This window comes from Haliaeetus leucocephalus, unplaced genomic scaffold (assembly GCF_000737465.1).
Source record: "Haliaeetus leucocephalus isolate CR32 unplaced genomic scaffold, Haliaeetus_leucocephalus-4.0 Scaffold1007, whole genome shotgun sequence".
Classification (NCBI taxonomy): domain Eukaryota; kingdom Metazoa; phylum Chordata; class Aves; order Accipitriformes; family Accipitridae; genus Haliaeetus; species Haliaeetus leucocephalus.
In genome coordinates, this window is record NW_010973443.1 from 1,184,144 (window position 1) to 1,205,307 (window position 21,164).

The 21,164-nt window shown below is 42.7% G+C and overlaps 1 protein-coding gene across 1 annotated transcript in view; it reads right to left on the reverse strand.

Annotated features, from left to right (window-relative positions):
* The window catches only part of MTCL1 (microtubule crosslinking factor 1), a 100,754-nt gene that overhangs the window by 49,990 nt on the left and 29,600 nt on the right, over positions 1 to 21,164 (reverse strand). The window contains exon 3 of the mRNA XM_010584830.1: positions 3,308 to 3,367. Within this exon, the coding sequence (XP_010583132.1) occupies positions 3,308 to 3,367 (60 nt within the window). The remainder of the gene's footprint in view (positions 1 to 3,307; positions 3,368 to 21,164) is intronic.

A 21,164-nucleotide genomic window follows, 5' to 3' on the forward strand; every position in this document is an offset into this window, starting at 1 on the left:
CACATTTGTAAGTTTTGTTTTTTGCAAGAGCTAAAACAAACGAGATTTATTCTCATTAAACAAACACAAGCCTCATACAAAACAACAGAGCTGATGGATGTTAATCTCGCTTTCTAAATATGGATCCCATCTGGAAAGGTGAGAAAGCTCTAGATCTTCCCCGCTTCTCTGCCAGGAAACATGACTACTGAAAATCCCATTCCCTGGACAGTTTTCTTCCAAGGGAAAAGAACGGTCAGGAGAGATTTATCAGCCAGATCTAAGCATGCCAGAAGGGTAAGACTCCAATCTTCATGCATTTGTCCCTCTGAAACTTTGTGTACAGAAATATCAGCAATTTCTTGATCAGTTGAAACCAAGTAGAAGCAGCAAGACAGCGAGACACCCACACAGGCAAGTAGAGTTTTGACATATAAGGCAAACTAAGGAGAGGCCAAATCACCAAAATTAAGAATAGTTCATTATTAGTTAAATCACGAATTAAAAGAAAGGAGGAAAAAAAAAGGAGAATGAACAGTCATTCCATCTTTTTGGAGGAACAAGAGGCTTGAATCCGGGATACGGCAGCCTGACTGTATTACAAATCCAGTATGTGGATGCTTTCCTAAAAAGTGTACATAGGGCAGGGTGTATAGTAAGAAAAGAAGGAACGACAGTGCAAAAATGTTCCGTCAGTCATGGTGCTTGTCACGGACCTTAAGAGATCATTAAGGATCAATGGGAATTAATGATTACTGATAGTGAATATTTGCAGGCAATATGCGTGGCTCTGCATGGCACTTCAGAGGGATGTTAATGGAAAAAAAAGCAGAAAGAAAAAACTCAGATCCCTCTCTAGAGTCTGCAGTCTAATTTAGACAAATGTAGAATGTGGAGATAAAGAAATGAAACTTAAAGGAAAGAAATGAACTTAAATCATTATGCAAAATAAATGATGTGATGAGAATGAAAAGCTGATCAAAAATTCCCAAATATGATATTTCTTTTCTGGCAAGAAGACACAAAGATAGATAGAGACCAACGCCATCTCCTCTACCACCACCACCAGCTCAAGGGAACTGCCAGGCAGAAGATGGGTAAGCGGTTTTGAGGTTGCAAGTCTGACGACGGGGCAGTACAACCAGCACCCAAGCATCTGGCTGAGTGCCAGCACTCCTACCTTGCGCTGGAGAACCACTTTTCTTTGTGTTTTGCTTGGTGCCTGGCATTTTCCGAGAAGCTCCATTTTGCAATTCTGCTGAATAAAAACTTTTTTTCTTCAATACTGCTAGAGGTGGGTAAGCGCTAGGATGAATTCTGCTTCTACACGACTTCAAGACAATCAATTTCACAGGTATTACTTACTCAGAGTGCCCTGTGGTGGGTGTGTGTTCCAGCTAATTTTCATAATGAGCTCTCAGTAAGTAAAAACACCAGTCTTGCTATATGCTATACATATCTGTAAACACGCGAATGCACAGAATCTAAGTTTGTTGTTGCTTTTCACTCACAAAGCATGTAATGGGTATCTGAACTTATTTTAGGTATTTAGGGCAGCTGTCCCTGAAAAGCAGCGTTCTGAACCTCCCGGGCTGTGTCTGTACCTACCGCTTTGGTTCAAGCCCCAGGACTTGGTGGCTGTTTGACCAGGTTGGGCACTTGCTGTGGTGTGCTCTGGTCTCAACCAGCACGTACCTCTGAATGGATAGCTGGGTTTGGAGACAGCTCTGGGCAACACCCTAGAGTTGGGAGATAGCTAAGACATGCACCTATAGGTTGGGCCATGTCAATATATAAGATTGTTTCTCAGTATTTCCCACCCTAAAGAATTGCTGAAGAAAACTGAATGGTCGCCTTGCACAGTGCAAGTTTTCATTTTTAAGCCCAAATGCTTTGCTGCACGAGTTACAATGTGTGTGTACAGCATAAAGGTCTTTTTTCCCTGGGTGGTTTCCAGGATCGCTTCCCCACATTGTGAGTGGTGCAGAGCTGACCCATGGTTACATGATTAATTTTGTGAAGTCCTTTTTAAGGCTTTCCAAGGCAAACTACACTGCTCTTAATGCCTGGATTTGGGCGGAGGAAGCAAGCACAAGGAATCCATTCCCTCTGCACTGCTCTGTATTTCCAGGAATGAGGAAATGAAGGACAGTGCTGCCCACAAAGCCCAGTGGACGCAACCATGCCTTCATGCAGCTTCATCTGTAATCTGCATGTGTGTGGGCATATCTCTATATATTTCATCCATGTATTTTACAGACTTGCAGAAAAATAAACTCTCTGACCTGACTGATGACTTAAATAATTCTCTGTAGCAGGTGCTGCAGGAAGAAAGCCCAGTGCCCCATTTTAAGGTCTGATTAAGCTGTGCTTGTATCGTTTTGGCGGGGATGCTTGGTCTCCTGCGTCCCAGGAAAGCAGCCTGCAGCCCCCAGCCAACACCTCGGTCTGCTGACTCAGCTGCCCACCCTATCCACTGAAGTGCAACATATTGCAATGATTTATTATGGTTATTACTGCAAATCAATGGATTTTAAGACTCCATCGACTCAGAGACAACCCGTAGGTCTCGGCTGTATACACTGAGCCTGCCAAGGGAGCAGCAGGGGAGATGCAACCTCTCTCTAATGAAGGCACGATGTCACTCTTGGCTCCTTTAGCAGGGAGGTGGAACACTATCCCCATCTCTCCGGCTATAAACAGGAACCGTACAGGTGCTATGAAAAGCTTTAACTCCTGCAGTCAGCACAAAAAGCGGAGGAAACCGGGCAGACCACTTTCCTGAGAAGGACCAGCCTGCAGGATTTCAGTAAAACCAGTGTCCGAAGGGAGACAGAGTGGGTAGCTTAGGCTCTGTGTTGTATCTCAGCTTGGGGTAGCACAAATTCACATGCTGCCCCCTTGACACCAGAGAGAGATCAAACCTTAGGCTGCAACACAAGAGTTCGCAAGGTGTTGTTGCAGTGTGCAAACTGCATTCCCTGCCAAGATGCTCATTAGCACAAATTCTTTGGCACTGCGTATAAATTTAGTTAGTCCCTAAGCTGCGATCCAATTACTTTGTGAGGCAAGGTGATTTTCGCTTCTTGTAGAAAACCTGCAGCCCAAATCTATGGATACAAGCACAATCACCCCGACAAGCTACATGGTTTAGAGATCACACTTGTGTCCTAAATTGCTTCTACATTATCTCTGGGAAGTCTCAATAGATTAAGGCCTAATTGCACTCTAGTAAATGTGCCTGATGGCCTTGTCAACACCCGTAAAAAGAAATTTTGAGTTTTATCATGTGATTTTGCTCAAAATTGCACATTCATGACAACCATACCTGGGTAAATGCCTTTTTTTCTTTGTGCATTTCTCTGCTGCCTCTTCTCTTCAGGGAACTCTGCAAGAGAAGCAACACTGAGTTATTGATAAGCTAAACACAAAGCCTGCAAGTTTGGTAGGGCTCACCACTATAAAACTAATTTAGGAGAAAGCAAGAATATCCTCCTGGGCAGTTGGGGATTTAATTTTATGTAATAATCACTAAAAACCCAAGATGATCAGGGCCTTGTCAGTGAATTTTCAATGCACAAAATTTCCCAGAAAAAAAAAAAGGAGTAAAATCAGTTAAAGGTTCACAGAGGGAAAAAACCCACCCTCTTTTCTTCTCTGGACCACCACAATTTTTGGCAAAACTTTCTTTTTGCATGGGGCAGTGATTTATGTTTGATTAATCCAGGGCAGAAGTCCAAGAATGTTACTCACAGTGGATGTGAAACACATTGTGGAAACCTCAGAGGAAAGCAACCCCTCCAAAACAGGGAAGGATATGCATATTATAGCTATGTGGCATAACATTATTGGTTAATCCATGCTAGCAAATGTACTGAGGAGCCCAGATAAAGATGAGGTAATTCTCCAGGTATTTCTGAATTTACTTTATAAATTAGATTTGATTGGCTTTGCAAATCTTTATATCCCTTTATAAGCAAGTTTTTTAAGACATGGAAATGATATCATCACCACTGCTTGGTTTTCAGAAACCTCTCAGCATCCAAATAGAAAAGCACAGTTTTCCTGAGAAGTGGGAGGTGGAGCACTGTCAGGACGTTATCAGTGTTTGCACTGACTTGTGTCTCAGGACCAAGTTCAAACCAGTGTGAGCTGGGTCTATTTAGAAAAGGCATAAATTTGACTTTTGCAGGTTGACGTATCAGAGGGGAGTGATAGTTATTAGGCAAAAAAAGTGGGAAGTTAGAAAATGCAGAGTCATTTGAATTCAAAGCTGGCCGGATTCTTTGTGCCCAGAGCCTGAAGGCTGATACTCCCAGCAATCACCCTGACATTGTGGCCTCTTTTATTTACTACTTCTGTTCATATTTGCTCTGCAGGGGACAATTTCCAGCTGAAGTGAAGCCCAGGCTGTCATGGGCTTGCCCACAGCATGCCTCCCCTCTGCCCCATGCGATGGAGCAGCATGCCCGGACCAGTGCCGGCTCCTGCATCCTATGGGCTAAATCCCATTCTCTGTAACCGACATTAACGCAGCACTGCAAAACATGAGCCCAGCAAAGAGGAAGGGAAAGGAGGGAGAGGCATCCTGTTAGTTAGCTAAGTCCAGTCTTGTGCCCAGCCATCAGCTGGCAGAAAATGCAACATGAGCTTGGGACAGAAGCACACACCCTATACAAATCCAACCGAAAGCTTTCCATGGCTTTGCGGTTTCTGACTGTTAAGCTATGCAGCTAGTGCAAATTATAATTATTGTATGCTAAGACATCTCTCCTTCTGCTCTTTGTTATACACAGTTAAGTAGTTAAAACCCATTCATACGTGGCACCATATGCCCAAGGCATACTATAGTCTATTTTTGCTAATCTGCTCTCTACTTTAATCCAGTGATTTCCTATAACTAATGAAGCTGAGTAAAAGAAATGTTTTTTTCTGGATAGTGAAACGATTTAATGAAAAAAGACTTTAAACACTAAAAACATCATATGAAAACCTGTTACACAAGCTTAGCTAGGATAAACAGTTACTGTTTTCTCTTTTTATTTTTTTAAATGTGGTGTTATTCTGGAAGCAGATATGTAACTGAAAGCAGTCATCAGTCAGCAGCATCATGCCCTGGCATGCAAGATGGGTCACTATGGTTGAAGAGATATGGGGCATAGCCCTGGCCCTCACACTGCTTTTCAGTGTGACTTCAAGCAAAAGTAGCTTGAGCAAGAGGAGGTTGTCTGGTTACTGCATTTAATTTGTAAGCCCTTAGAGTCAGGGATGAGTCTACCAATTTCTGTAGAGGCCTCAATGCATGATTGTAGCAAACAGCTACTGGTCATGCTAGAAATGCAAACCTTTGTGTCAAATTCTAAAAACCTCTTGCTCTTACCTATAGGCAAAAGGTTATACTTAGACACATCCAAATTAAGAAGCTAGGGGATATAGACACATGGGCTACAGTGTGCAAGAGAAAGTAATAAAATCTTTGCTCTGTTGTACAGGATAATACCTGGAAAATAAGGGGAAGGGAATTAAAATTTGGTAGGAGACATGGATCACAGGCTGAGAAACAGGCAGATAGTGATCTGGCTTTGGAAGCTGTAAGCTCCACTCCTCACTGAAAAAATGGATTTCACAGATCCAGACTAACCAGTTTGCAAAATACTGCCCTAGATGGGGCCTCACTTTAAGCATTTTCACACTGTCCTGTTTGGATTTGCGTAAGAACAACCTTCTGATCAGTGCTCAGCTAGGAGATTGCTTTGTATTTCCATAAGGCAGAGACTCAACCTTAGGCTGAGTCTGTCCTCAGTGTAAGAAAAAGAATAGGATATTTACCTCTGGGGGTTACCACTAGATTACAGGGAGAAACGTCCCTCACGTTTGTCAGTGGAGGACTAGAAACACAGGCATGGCAAAAAGGGACCAAAACCCCTAAGCCCTATATGACAGCAAGGAAAGATGTCCATTTCACCACTGTGGGACCAGGCTGCATGTGTGTATGAAACACCAACCAATATAGTTGATATTTGAGTTGGACTAAGGTCAGAGGGTGCCACTGCAAGAAGTAGGTGGAACAGGCTACAAGCTTTGATTTAAAATGTAAAATGGTGCAATAAAGGAGCATTTCTCTTTGATGTACAGGAGATCAGCAACAGAAGTTGATATGAATTAATGCTGGAAGGAACATTTCTATACTACTTTTTATACTCAAGAGACCAACCAGGGTTGGCTGTCTACCAAAAAGTCTTTCAACGATGGTTAAACAAGATTTTATTAGTCCTTTGGTTAACATAGTCTCTTAGGAAAGAGGTTACTCATCGGACATTTTCTACCTTTACTGTTTCACTGCACCTCTTGGCTACCAAGAAGAGCTAATATATGGGGGTAATAAATTGCCCGGTGTTTTAAAAGTTAAACTTCCCAAAAGATTATTGGATGTAGCAACTACAGTACTAACAGCAGAAAGAGACACAATTATTTTCATTTTCCCTAGGAGCCCAGCACAGACAGGAAGAGATAATTTGTGTCTTTCAGTGAATTCCATTTTTAACAGGTCCAAGAAGAGTCCTGCAAACCAAGCAGTACAAGTGAGACTACCCGCAGGGGAAACAGCAAGCAGGAGTCAATGCACTGGAATTAGAGGTTGAGCAAGATATGGAAATAAAGTTTGAGTTAAAAGCTATCATACATGTAAACACATGATATGCCCAAAGTTTTCATACTGAGGCAAGTGCTGAGTAAGATGACAACAGAGCTGCAAACAGGTGGCAGTAGAGAAGGACTCAGAAAATAGGAAGAGAGAACCAAGAGTCCCTAAGAGCTGACAGCCTGTCACTTTATTCACTGCTATTAAGAGAAGCAAGTAATTTTGGGTGCAATCTAGCATCTGCAGGCAAGCGTGGGCTTGCTATCATATCTGCATGAAACTGAATCTGCAAAATCAAGGAGTCAGCCATTGAAGTGACAATGCCTGCAGCTTAAAACAGAGATGGTGGCTTGGAAAGTCTGGCCCTGAAGGCAATTTCTACCACCATGATATGTGACGAATTATGCACGAGCATCACTGGGCCTTATAAGCTGTAGAAATAATGTTCTGTGTGCAACAATGGCTTGCTACTGATTGCTTTGAAATGGATAACCACAATTTTCATTTGCATTCATTAGAAAATAATGCCTGTGGGAGATCTGACAGTACCTTTAAAAAAAATATGCGTGAGTGACCAAATCCACTTGCTCTACATACAGCAGTAGGTGAAGCAGATTGCTTTCAGATTACCAGTATCTGCAAGGCTAACAGCTTCAGAGTTGCATATTGGCATTTCATAATAAGAGCTAACTTGCTAGCTGTCGAGCCTCCTCATGTTTGAGAATGAACAAAACATTCAGAGAGACATAATCTCTGCCACACAGTACATGACTCATTGGGAGATCTTGCCAATGGACCAACTCTTTCATAGTGGTTACTCTCCAAGAAATGCCAGTGATTTCAATGAAGGTAATTCTGCTTGGCATGAATGTGCATCAGAAGAAAAACAGATCCACTTGTAACAGATGGTCAGAAGGTGGATTTATCCCCAAGTGATGTAAACCAGTGTTTGTTAACTGCATTGCTAATCACTGCTCAGGAACAGTTCACTGCAAGGGTTTTCCGGGCACTGTGCAGGACCACATGGGAAGACTGTGGCAGAGGATGAAAAAAGCAGGGGATCTCCATGCTCCTTCTCCGGCAACACCCCTCCACACAAATCCAGCTCTGCTAGCCACTACAGGCAGTTTTCCTCTCAACTTTTTGCAGCTTTGGACTTGCCAGACCCTGACATTGAGAGGGTGCATGATTCCCCTTCATCTCACTGCTTTAGAGCTACCCCCGCTTGCCCAGTCTGGTAGATAAAGAAAATACCCTTTGTGCAGAGCTCTGTCACTCTCAGACCACTAGTGAATAAACTCTTCTAACAAATGCAGCACTGAAAGAACATGACCAGGACATGTTTCTTTAGGAGGCGCAGCTTTCAGCTATCACACTGTAGCTTTCTGAAATCACCTTCCCAGTATGGTTACCTGCCTGCCCATTTTGTAAAAAGGAAGCATTTCCTATTCCTGTAGCAACATCCCTTTTTTTTTAAATGGTAGGACAAGGTGGCTTTCCATTCTTTCTTAAGGCCTGAAGTGTCTCTAATTCCAAGTATCCAACTGAAGTTTTGCTTTGCTGCCATTCCATGCTTCTGTATTATAACAGCTGTGCAGTGAAAGTAGAGAGGCAGTTTTTTCTATGTGGACTCTAATACCTATCTACAGGATGGTTAATGGAACTGGAAAATACAATGAAATTCTAATTGCTTTCCAATTGCTGTAGGCCCTTGAAAAAGATATCTCACCAAGCCCTGATAAAGCTGGGTTTGACGCAAGTGATCTGTATCTGCATTCGTTCCCATGTGTGTTTCATTTACTAGAAACCTCTAAATACTACGATATTCATCATTCACATGACCTAGCAAAGCAAGCCATGTCTGAAATATCATAAGCACTACGGTTCAGGATAAAAGCCATCCTTTGAGTAAAAAAGCAGCAAAGCACACTAGCTTTCAGCACCAGCTTAAATTTCCCTAACGCTGCATTACTCTATTGTGCTAAACTTCTGAATAGGGGCTTTGGAGGAGCCTCTTTCTTTTGCCTCTTACTACTAACACATGGCACCAGCTGTCTCTCATGGCTTCCCGGTGCCCTTCGCATGTGGACTGATACTGTCCTGATATTAGCCGGCTTGGTGTTTACAAACAATTTGGTGTGACAGGTGTGGCAGCATGCTGCGGGGAGGGAAGCAGCAGGGTTGCACCCACTGTCTGAAGCCCTGGAAGGTGAGACAGCAGGTCTTGAGTGGATGGGAGACAGCTGGGCTGGCTTTGTATTCAGCTCACAACATACCATTTCACTTAATATTTTGTCTGAAACCAATATAATAATTCTTATTAATATGATAATTGCTTAATAATTATAGTAATAATTGGTAAAAAATTATAGCCCAGTCATGTAATAATTATTAATATAATAAATGAAATCCTCAAACTGACAGCTGAGATCCTAAACTCTGACAGGTGTATCACTGTCTTATGCAGTGCTTCTGCCCAAACACTTTTCTTAATAACTTCTTAAATTCATTAAAATGTATTTTAAAAGTCCCTGTCTGTCCCATTTTGTTAAGACATAAAGTATCCAAATTACATCACATGTGTCACAATATATAAAGAAAATGACAACACACTGAGACCAGACTTTCCTTTTTTTTGCATCCTATTTCAGGTGAGGAAAACCAGAAAGAAGCCAGGTAGATCGCTGCAGACAGCGCTACTTCTCCCCCTCCTGCTACACCAGTGCCGTAACACTAACATGCCGGGAGCAAACACGTCCCTCCAAGCCTTGTCGCCCCTCCATTTGCGCAGCTATTAAATATGAGTTCCCCACACTGTGCCCGTCCCGTAACCCCCGCATCACAGGCACACTTGCTAACCCTCTGCAGTGGCACCACCTCGCTTTCAGTCCCTGCACTAGAGGATGAAACCGCAGCCGCACATCCCTCACAATCCTGCCAGGCAGGAGTGGCTGCAGCACCAACCGGCAGCAGGGGGTTGCTGCCAGGCCTCTACTTTTCCACCTCCCACCATATTATGCCCGTAATGCTCAAGGTAACGTGTGCTAGTTGGGACCGCCCGCCCTCCCCTCCCCACCGGTGCAGGAAGCAGATGCAGCACCCCAAATTCTCTTACCTCAGCTGAGCCACAGTCACCAAGCACCAGCCCACTCCTGGTGCCTGCAAATGGGCCGTGAGCCACGTCAGCTTGCACCCCTTTCGGAAAGAGCTTGTCCAAGAGCCAGGCCTAATCCAAGTGGTATGTGCTGCGCTGACACTGCCTGAGCTCTGTAATTACCTCATTAGTGTTATACCATAGCAGACAGCCCATGAAAAATGTGCCGGGCACTACATACACACAGAAACACACCTGTCCTGAAATGGCTTGCCAACAGGAATAGTACTCGTCCTCGGCCACAAAACCCTACATAATGATGAACACCTGGTGCCCATAGCCCAGGCCAAGTGTCAGCACACTGAGAGAGAAATGGTGTCCCTCGCTAGGAGGACGGGCACCCAGCCTCGTGGCCACCGGTGCCAGCTGGGGCTCTCTTCTTCACCTCTCTGGACAAAACAGGGTTTGCAAAACTCCCAAAGTCAAAACAACTTGTATGACTTTTTTAAGCCTTTTTTTTCTCTCGTAACGACACTTACTGCAGCAGCCTGGGCAAACTAGACAACTGCTGGAGAAAGCAAATCCTTGGAAACAGCCCTGACATACCTGCCAAGCCTTCCACCATCCATGTTGCACTACTTGGCATTGCCCGCATCGCCCAATGCTAAATGCAGGCTACCTAAAAACAGAGATGAACTGCCCTCCCCTCCTCCTCTCTCTGAAACAATGCTTTAAAACCCAAATCTTTTCTGAGGAACTGCAGCAAATGTACTGCTGTCACATCACAAGCCTTCCAGTTGGGAGCTGCTGGTGAGCAGCCAGCCGGGGCTGGCTTTACGAAATTGGACCGCAGGCCAGGTAGTGTTCAGAGAGGGGATTAGGAGTTTACATTGCTGAAAGAAGACTATATGAGCGCATTTACTGCTGATCAATGCACACCCAGCCTGCCATTTCCTGTAGCACAGGTGATCTATTACAGGCATAAATGTGGTTTGGTTTGGTTTGGTTTTTTCCAGAAGAAGACTAAGAAGGCAGTATATGCACAGGGATAGATACCTGCTCTCCAACTGCAGAGATAGAGCCCGCTCATTCTCTGCCACCAAGAGCACTTAGAAATCAATGCTACATAGCTAGTGGTCCCAGTATCAGGACGGCCTTCAGCACACTGGAGAAACAAACTGGAGAGTGTGACAGCAATGGGACAAAGCAGAGTTAGACACGATTTGGACGGTGCTGGTAAAAGAGAGGAGGGGAGCTGAGCGAAGCCCCAAGCTCGTACTAGGTCAGGAGGTTACTGCAGCAATTTACGGCACTGGGAGAGGGAGAAAACACACAGCTCTGCAGTCTCTGTAGTGTTCAAGGTATAGGTGTAAAGAGCAAATCTCATAGGATCTAAAAACCAAAAAGAATCTTTTTGGAATAGAAAGAAAGATATTGAGAGCTGCACAACATTGTGCTTTCCGCACTAATAGATCAACAGCCACGGGATCGTTTTTTGCATTGGGGATGGAAATTTTCCTTGAGCAGACAGCTATAAGTACAAGCATATTCAATCTCCCCTGGATTAGAGCAACTTGCTCTTTCTATAAAGTATTAAATGAAATTCTGAAGAAGCAGAGAGATTAAAGGCCAACTGCAATGATCTCCAATGAATATGTCCCAGATAGTCTTTGTAATCCTCGGTTGCCTGTCTATTATTTCACAATTTTAAGGACACTGCACTCTGAAAAAGGGGTTTATAAAAATAGAGCAAAAAGACAGCAAGTTCACACTTCGGTAGCTGGTGACATTTTTGAACCTCAAATAGCTGCCACCTGTGACACAATTTCCTATACATCATTCAACATAGACAACCATTCACTGACAGGTGATGTGTCACCCCCAAGACAGCCCTACTCAGCAAGCCGTAGGAGTCACAGTTCAAGCACAAATAAAGTTAGTTCTTACAACAAACAAGGTCATCAATATAATTGAGGAATGAAATTCAAGCCAGAGTGTAGCACTTGTAATTAAGAAATAGTGAAGCCTGGCCCAGGGCAGGCACAGGTGACAAGAAGGAGATGGAGCTCCTGCGAACATGCCAGCCCACTAGTGAGCTATAGCACACGATCCTCCAGAACTAGCAGTGCGACATCCACCCACTCTCTCAATATATTCTGCAGGGCAAGAGTTACCCTCATGGGAGAAAAGTGCTAGGCTACCTTTGAATCCAATTGCAGCTGGAAATGTCCAGGAGGGAAAGAAATTGTTAAGAGAGAGTATAATTGCAAAAGCCACATTTTCTTAGTAAAACCAGTCTATAAAGATGTGTCAGTAACAACCCTGTAAATACCAAATGAAGAACTCCAAATGATGGATATAGCTTCACAAAGATGCACTTGGAAAGGAATATGACAAGCCCAAGCGGGAACACAGTGCTTTAAACACTAAAATAAAAAATGCACAGAAAAGTTATAAAGGTGCCACAGATGTTAACAGCAAAATATTCTGGTGTGAAGCATATTTCTGAGGAGACCTCAATCTGGGTGGGTATTTGGGTTATTCTTAACCATCTTGCCTGCTTCTGGGGCTGGGCCATCATTGCATGGGAACCCATTCCCATTGCTTGTGGGGAGCTGGGATGACTCTGAAAGTGTGCAGGGGCTGTGCTCTCCCACGCTACTGCTGCTTTGAGGCCTAAACCAGCTGCCTTGGCTACTTGCCGGGATTTGTGGTCCCTGCCTCTGAATGCAGAGGGATGCTCCAACCCCGAGGACCAGAGCACAAAATGAAAGGCGTATGGTGCATTACTGGGTCTTATACAGGGAAGGGTGACCTGGAGAGGGTCTTCATGCTCTCAACCTCTGAGAGCAGCTCCTAGGGAGGTGGGTGAAAGCGTGGGGTGAGATAACGCTTCTTGGTGTGTTCTGTAGCTCCTGGGAAGGACAGATGGCTTTTCCATCACTTGGTGCAGGAGCTGACCACCCTGAGCCTCCCCATTGCAGTGCCTCTGCACTTTGGGGTGCTGGTTTCTGGGGAGGTGACAGCGCCCAGCACCTGCCCAAAGGAGGAATTCACGGCTTCAACTTTGTTGGTAATCACCCTCTCTAAATGCATCCTATTTAGGGCCTAACTGTTGTACTTTGTTTGGATACAGATTTGCTATGAAACATGATGTTCTATCTGTTTTTCCAAAACAGAATAGAAGAAAGAGGATGACCTGTTTATATTCCCTTAAAACAGAAAAAGGATTAGTTTCCAGACCACTCAAGTAGCAATAACCCAAGGCAAAAATCTTTATTCAAGCAACATATTGATTTTAGGATACATGACTAAGGGACTTGGATCACCACTTCTTAGTTTAAGTTGTTATATGAATGAAACATTACAAAAAAGGATTAGGACATCTCTGCTTAGACATGTGCTTTTTTCCTCACTGTATATTATTCCCGCATTTTTATTTAGTCTAATTCATAACTTCCATATTTCATCACTCCTCTTGACAATTTAGTCTATGCTTTAAGTACTCCTGATAGGGGAGGATCTCTCATCTCTGAGAACTTATCCCACTGTCATCCTCTCTGCCTCTTTTGCTAATACCTAACCAGGCACAAGAAACATAAAATGGCAATATGGATACACATTTTTTTTAAAATACAATCATTATGCCCAATAACAACCGGCATTACCATTCCCCTGTGTGGGGTGAATTGCAGGGACACAAGCAGGGCTAGTTTTCAGGAGCTTCTTCTGCATAATAAACCTTGTACCCTTCAGAAACTGGAGGACCTACCAGAGCAGTGCAGGAAGGTCACTGCAGCCACAACCAGCCCTGAGCCAAGGCAGCAAGCAGCAAGGGACCATGTCTGCACTGCATTAGGCTGCTTGAGAAACTTCTCTTCTACCATTTCCTAACCTTTCAAGTGACTGGATCTGTAACCCTAGTCACGTTGTACACAGTATTTTTATCATGATAATTATTATGATAATAAATGAAGACTGACAGCACTTGGGTTTGATGGCTTTCTCTCAAAGGCTATAAAATTATGCCCTTTATTTCTACTTTTATATACCTGCTGTAAAATGTGTGGTTTGCTGTGAATATATACAATTAATCGATGAAGTGGCAAAATCCCACTCCAGCTATCTGGATTGTGCTGCTGCACATCCAATCCCAGATACAGTATGAAATACGAAAAAGGTTAGCAGCACCATCACCTTTCCAAGTTCCTGAAAGCTGATGCCAGTTGGTGTGTCCCTTGGTTGTAACCATGCACCAAAACACATAAATTACAAGGAACAGCTTACTGATCCCATTTGCACAGCTTGTTGATGCTGCTGCCTAGTAAAAGAGGTGTCTGAAGATGATTCAAGAATTAGCTTCTGAAAAATCATTTTTAGACAGTAACTCCAAAGTCCTTCTGATCTCTGGGTACTTCTCATGCCAAAGTACATCAGAGCAGAACATCCTTATGTGCCTTGTATTTGATTTGCCTACTCCAAAGAACCTCTTTATATGTGGAAAGCTTTGCAAAGCACTCAGTAAGAGCAAAGCAGCAATGGCATGCTCCTGCTGGGGACTGCAGGCTGGGAAAATATTTCGGGGATGTACCTTTTTATTATACTTCTTGACCAAAAAGAAAAGGAGGCACTTTTTTTACTATAAATCAGCATATGAAGTACAGGGATTTAACCATATACAAATGGCTAAATACCAGATACCACCATGGAATATAATTCTGTGCCAAAATCACACCAATCTCCACTTTTTAGTGTTTTTTTTTCAAAAAAATCTCTCATTTTCATTAACTTCAGTGAGGCTTGGACTAAGGCCTCAGGCAATGTAAGGCTCTCGTTTTCTCTGAAATGCAAGTTTGTAGGAGACTGGACAGCGTACAGGGGTTGCTACAGAGAGGTATCTAATGGTCACTATCCACAGCTACTGTTGTTCTGCTGTGATCATACAGATTTATTAGGGGACTTGATAAACCTTCACCTCTTTTCTCTGACTAGCAAAGCAAAACAAAAAGGGGAAAGAAAAAGGAAAAACCTCAAACCATCTAGCTAAATGTTCTTTCTCTACCACTGGTCAAGGCAAGGGTTCCCGAAAAGCTGTTACTCTCCTGGCAATAACAAAGTGGAAATGTCTGAACTACATCGGTGGATGAGCTTTTCACCTGAAACATCGCAACTAACAGCAGAATAGGCTTTATCCCAGCCTGGGTGCAGAAGGTTAATGACTATGAATAATATGTATGTATTAGAGTGAATAATGACAGCCCAGTGCCAAGACTGCCAGTGAACTGCAATTTTTTTTAGATCATTATTTCTCAGATGACAGAAACTATTACAATGAGGAAATTCATGCACTTTTCATTTTTCTAATTAAAACACAAAAACTGTTTCTCTCTACCATTTAATTCATTGCTCATTCTTTCTTTCTGTGTCCTCAGCCACCTGGAAAAAGCAGCTCCTCACAGGTAAGCTGTTTCTTAGCTGAGGGCCCACCCTATCTCAAAGGGTGCTGCAGTGTCAGTGCTTGAAGTAAGGGCATGAATAGCTGCCTTAACGATTCCCACAGAGAAGAACCGCATAATTTGAATTTCCAGTGGTCCTAAAGCAGGTGTGCTGTGGTTGCTACCTGAGTGCACGCTCTGCCCACTGACTGATAAAGAAGGGGAATAAAACTGCTTATGGGACAGATCTTCTAGTGCAGCTGCTGATCAGCAGTGAAAATTTCATTTGATCACAGCTTTTATGAAGGATGCCAATGAAATATGCATTTATATTCTGTTCTTTGAAATCTTGGTGTCATTTTTTTTCCACTTGTTTGAGAAGTCTGAAGTCCCCAAACCCTTTTGGCAGCTATTTTCTGAGATCGTGGCAGTCTTGACACCTAAAACATTGTGAGGTAGAGTGTGAATAAAACCACAAGCAATTAGCAGCTGGTCTCAAACAAGACATCACTTCTAACCCTTGCTTTTCCTTTCCTCCCTGCCCTGCCTTGCCAGGCTCCCATGAGCACTGAAGTGAGCTTTGAGGCAGGCTTTGGATAAACAGAAACAGAGAAGCACGCACTTTTTATCCCAATAAATCTCTAAAGTGTGGCAAAGCCCAGGTCTCCCTCTCCAGACACTGATTCTCCCCCACCTTTTGCAGTGTTTGGCCCCTAAATGCAAAGCAGGAGATGCAGTGCCCTTGTCCTTACAACTGATAGAGCCTCACACATGTATATTGAGGCTTTTTTTTTTCTTTTAGAGAGCCTCGTGGTGTGCATTTAGCACAAGTTACTACACACGGTGCATGATGGGGAGGTTGGACCCCATCTATAGGGATGGGTGAGCAAGGAATGAAAGCCCTCAGAGATGCACTGCATCTCTTTGAAAAAGACATCCCCCAAAAAAGAAAAAGAAGAAAGCAGGAAAAAAATCAGGCAAAAGTTTGCAGCATACACAAATAGCATGAAAAATATTAACTGTTCAACACTTGCATATCTGCAAATTCACTAAAGGGACATGAAGTTATAAAAATGAAAAAAAAAAGGAGCTCAGTGAAACTTAGAAACCTTCACCCCATGTGCTTATGTGCTCTCTCATACAGATGTGCACATACACACGAGCACGTACCTTTCCATAACATTTCTCCATCAGCCAGCATCATTGCGGCCAGGCACGCAGTGCGATCTCTCTCCTGTACACACACACACACATCCCTGTGCTACTTGGGTCACCAGTGTCAATGTAAGAAAAGCTCTTCCTGGCAACCCCAAATGCCCTGAACAACACCCAATTTCCTCATCTGGCTTTGTTATTTTCTCTTAATTTTGCATATAACTGAAGTATGAATTTCTAATATGTTTCCATTTACATGGGAAAACTGGAGAAAGCTGTATGTGCCCCAGAAGGAGACAAAGAAACTTGAAGAAAAAGTAGATCTAGAGTTAAGCAAAATAAAACTCTAAGATAATTATTTTTAATGACTTGGAACCGAAACTTATTTGGATGAATCCTCTTCAGACTTTGCCTATTCATTTCCCTAACTGTCAACATAAAAATGGCAGGTTTTAGCCAAATAGTCTACCCTTATAATAAAAACTAAAGTGAAACCTTGTTGCAACCTTAAATTCTAAGAGGCATGAACTATCAATTTTATTAGAAGGCATACACTTATCTGAAATCTCTTCCCACTTTTCAGGTAATAAAACTACTCACTCTTTAGGAATAGCAAATGATTGATTCTGACTGGTACCTAAAGAAACTTCTTTTTTTTAATCTTGCTTTCTGCCACTGGGCTCTCTACAGCATTATGTATGCTCTGTATCACTTGTTGCTATGATTCCAGCAGTAACTTGCAGATACTGCAAGATTAAATAAGTGGCTCTGCGTTCCTTCCAAATCATTCAGCAGGAATTCTCTTTAGAAGTAAAATTTTTTGAACACCATTCAGCACTACTGAGACATAAAATAAAAAATTCTCTACTCCCAAATGAGACAAAAATAATAATAAACTAATAAAAAAAACCCCAACCCACAACCAAAATTCAATAACCATTTTTATTTCTACAGAGCAAAGTGACTCTATAGTATTCGCAATTATCCAGGCTCCAAAGTTGTGCTGCATGTACTGATGTGAGTGGTTCATTATTAGTCATGCAAGGCATCCCACTGACCTCACTTCAGTACAAACTGCAGAATCACAGCCCTATTATGGGCAGGCCCAGTATTTATGCACACTTGTCAGATTTCACACGGCTCCTCTGAATGACATGCTCTCCTCTGGCCCTGCTTTTCTTCTCTTTAGGCGCTTCTTTCTTTCCTCTGCCCTCTAACTTCTATGTGGCTTTTCATAATAAGTGAGAATTTAACCAGCAAGCCTCTCTGCAAACTCACATGTAGGATTATACAGTTCTCACAAGGAACACTAGACATATTCATTAAGACCCCAGGCTGAAATATTGAGTCACACAGACTTGCAATGGAAGGATGCTCACTGGCCAGTGCTAAAGAACTGGGCCCAGGGTAAGAGCTGAGGGACTGGAAGAGACTTTTAAAACTTTGCTATAACTGCCTGCAAATAGTCTGCTGAAAATACTCCAGGCTACCAGCTGGTCATAGTTCCACTAAATATTTTAAAAAGCAGCTTTGGCAAGCCTTCCTCTGAACCAACTGCCCTTCCTCCTAAATTTTTCTGGAAATAGTATTCTCCATAGAAGCCAGGGGACTCTAATTTTCCTAAGAATAATAAGATTTTAATACAAAAAGCACTGGAGATTGGAAGCAATGCCAGGTGCCCCTGCATGCTGCATGCCTGGAGCAATGTCCCCAGTGCTGCTGTTGCATTAACATTCCCAGTGCAGAACAGCGCTTCTGGATGGATACATTTCAGGGCAAGAAACTACATGGGGTCTAACGTGGGAATAATCTGCAGAAGCAGTATTTTCCTTTCGGCTGGATTTTAACAATGAATGCAAATGCATATAGGCTTTTATAGTCTGAATGTTTCTATTCAAATCCTTTGACTCAAAAGCCTTTTTTTCTCAACCACTGATCATGAAAACAGAACCTAAAAAGCAACCAGTCAATTTCTGAATCAATATTCTGCGTACAACGGTGCAATAATGTCACCTAATGGGTTACAGTTTTTAACATCATTGCTAGCTCTTACATTTTTACTTGGCTATTTCAGTCTTTTTAAAATTTAAACCGAATAACCTTAACGTAGAAAATCTTGCAGTTTTGAGGTGTTTCTTAGGATACTGACTTGGTAGTATACGGTCAGATGGCTGCTCCCAGATTAGAGATAGGCTGGTATCTTCAGCTCTTCTGGCAATTTTTTTAATTTGGCAGTTTTGTTTCCTTATGATCCTACTTTGCTTTCTTATCTGTCAGTGTGTCACCACAGAGAGATTAGCTGAAATTTCAGACTCCATTGAAGTCTCTTTGTCCTGTCCCACATGACACATTAGCTGCACTTTGCAGTACCCCTAACAAAAAGGGATAACTGGCAATGAAGTGGCCCAGTGCCCACACTGCTGATGCAAATTTCTCCAAACCATGAGTTTTAATCTCATTACTCTTGGATGTTTGTGCATATGTGCCTGGATCTTTGCACACAGTTGCAAAAAGTTGCTAAATGAAGAAATACTGATTTTTCTCTTCTTCCCTACAATTGGGTATTTATGATGCAAACGACCCCTAAAATATGTAGACTTTATTCTTCAAGAGCCTTGAAGAGGCTGCACAGTCAGCAGAGTCTGAAAGTTCAGCTGCAAAGGTCAAGCAGACACATAGAAAAAGGAAGAAAAATGTCCTGAGACTACCCCCACTTCGGAGCAGAACAAGCACTTTATTCTGCAAGAGAGGTCACCATTTCAATTTCTCTACAGCCTGCTATTTCTACCCCACACAGATAGACAACAGAAGCAGCAGATGCAAGCAAGGATGTGGTAAAGAAGAATGCTGAGGTCTAGTTTAACACCGATTTTTGTATCACCTAATTTCTGGACTGCAGTTTGCTCACGTGTGTACCTCACAGGACTGTTGGAAGGATTAAATCTTTGCAAGGATTAATCTTTAAATCTGGGTTTTGAAAAGCTCTGCATATTATACGTAGAATAACAGCCATAGTTAAGGTCACTTGATTACTCTCCAGGCAACAGAAATTTAAGGATCAGCTGATAGCTATTGTGTAATTATGTTACATTGCATTTAGAAAAACTCTATTATCCTGGGATAAAATCTGTGCATAATCCGTCATAATTTAAAAAGCAGACAGGTGTTGCAAATAAATATACCTCAGATGATTTCACAGTTACACAAATAGCAGTCATAATTTATTCTTCGATTCCCTTTGATGTTCCCCCACACTGAAAACACATATGTCATTTCACATTATGGCAGCTATCCTGGAAATGAGCCAAATTCAGCATCGGTGTTAGTAGGTGCAATCTGGCATAAACCAGCCATGATACAGCTGCTGCCAACAGGGCTGAAGTTGGTTCAGAGCTCTGTCAAACTGGGAACGTGCCAGTTTTACACCTTTATGGTCAGTGTGCACAGTTCTGCTCCCCGATGTAATTCTATACTGCTGTCTTCTTAAATGTGAAGCATTAAATCAAAGAGAAGAGAAAAAGTAAAAAATGCAGTATAGATAAGAAGTTCCCCAGAAAATGGCTAGGTTTATAGCTCTGAGGAGCTACTTCTCAGCTGTGGTCCTGCGGTCAAGGCCATTCAGCTCTCCCTGTTGTAAGCTCTGACAAAAGACAAGGGCCTTCAAAAACAGAAGTGTGTTGAGTTCAGTAAAAGAGGCTGCTGCTGGTATGAAGACTTATGCAGAGAAACAGGCATGCCATGAGGGGGGACAGGAGCACGTTCCCCCCAGGAACCCTGTGCATCTCTGGTGACCTCCACTTCTGGACATGAGACCATAAAGGCTGTTTCAGGCAGAGGAATTTTTTTTCAAGTCACTTCTATTAGTTGCTACCAGTGGCTTCACAAGAGCTTGCAGAGTCTGACTCCCAGTGGGACAGGTTGCAAGGGTAAGGACACCCCCCCAAAAGGGTCATACACTTCATCTGGAAATGGATATGTAGGGAAAGTCTAGCTCAGGAAACAAAAGGTCTATGGTCTGGAGACCTACATTAGGGAAGACCCCAAGAAGACATTAGTTCTAAGGTCAAGCTAGTGACAAAAGCAACAGCAGCCAGAGACTTGTGTAAGTGGCGAGAGCAGCATGACAGCGGTGAGAGCTATCCGGCAGTAAGAGACAATAAACACTTAAATCAGATTTATACTTGGAAGTAACATTGACCAACAATTAATGAGGCTACTCTAAAGTCCGCTCCAGCTGGTACTGATTTAATTCATAACTAAACTCGCTCTTCCATGTCCAACCAGTTCTTCCAAGCTACTTCTGGAAAAGCGAGAGAGAGAGCATGTTATTCAGTCACATAATTTGGTAGGGAAATGCTCAGTCCCTGCTCTCTGCAAATGTCTGTAATCTCCACATCACAAGAATAGCAAAACACTCTTCCCTCTTATCTGTGGACCAAAGTCTGACATCAGTCCCACGCTGGCCTGGGCCCCTGAAGCTCTCACTGGATTCTCAGGGGTTTCTGCCCAAGAGATGATTGATAAATCTCCACCCATCTAATAGAAGGACACCAGCTCACTCCATGCTACCCTGAATACTGTGCAATCATAGGATTCAATTTAAAGTTCCTAAAGACCAGCAATTGGGTCCTCAGACACTGATCTACCAAACAGTAGGGTGCTCAGCTACAGAATAAAGGAAAAGCAGGAGAGGGCATTTCAGGAGTCTATTGCTAATGAGCGAACCATCTGTCTTCTTTGTGAAAACTGGCTATTTATTCTGACATTTCCTTTCCCCCAAACAGTTTTTCTGCTGATGACCTTATTATTTTAAAGTAATGTAATCTAGTTTTAATGCTAGTACATGTCAGATTTTTTTAAA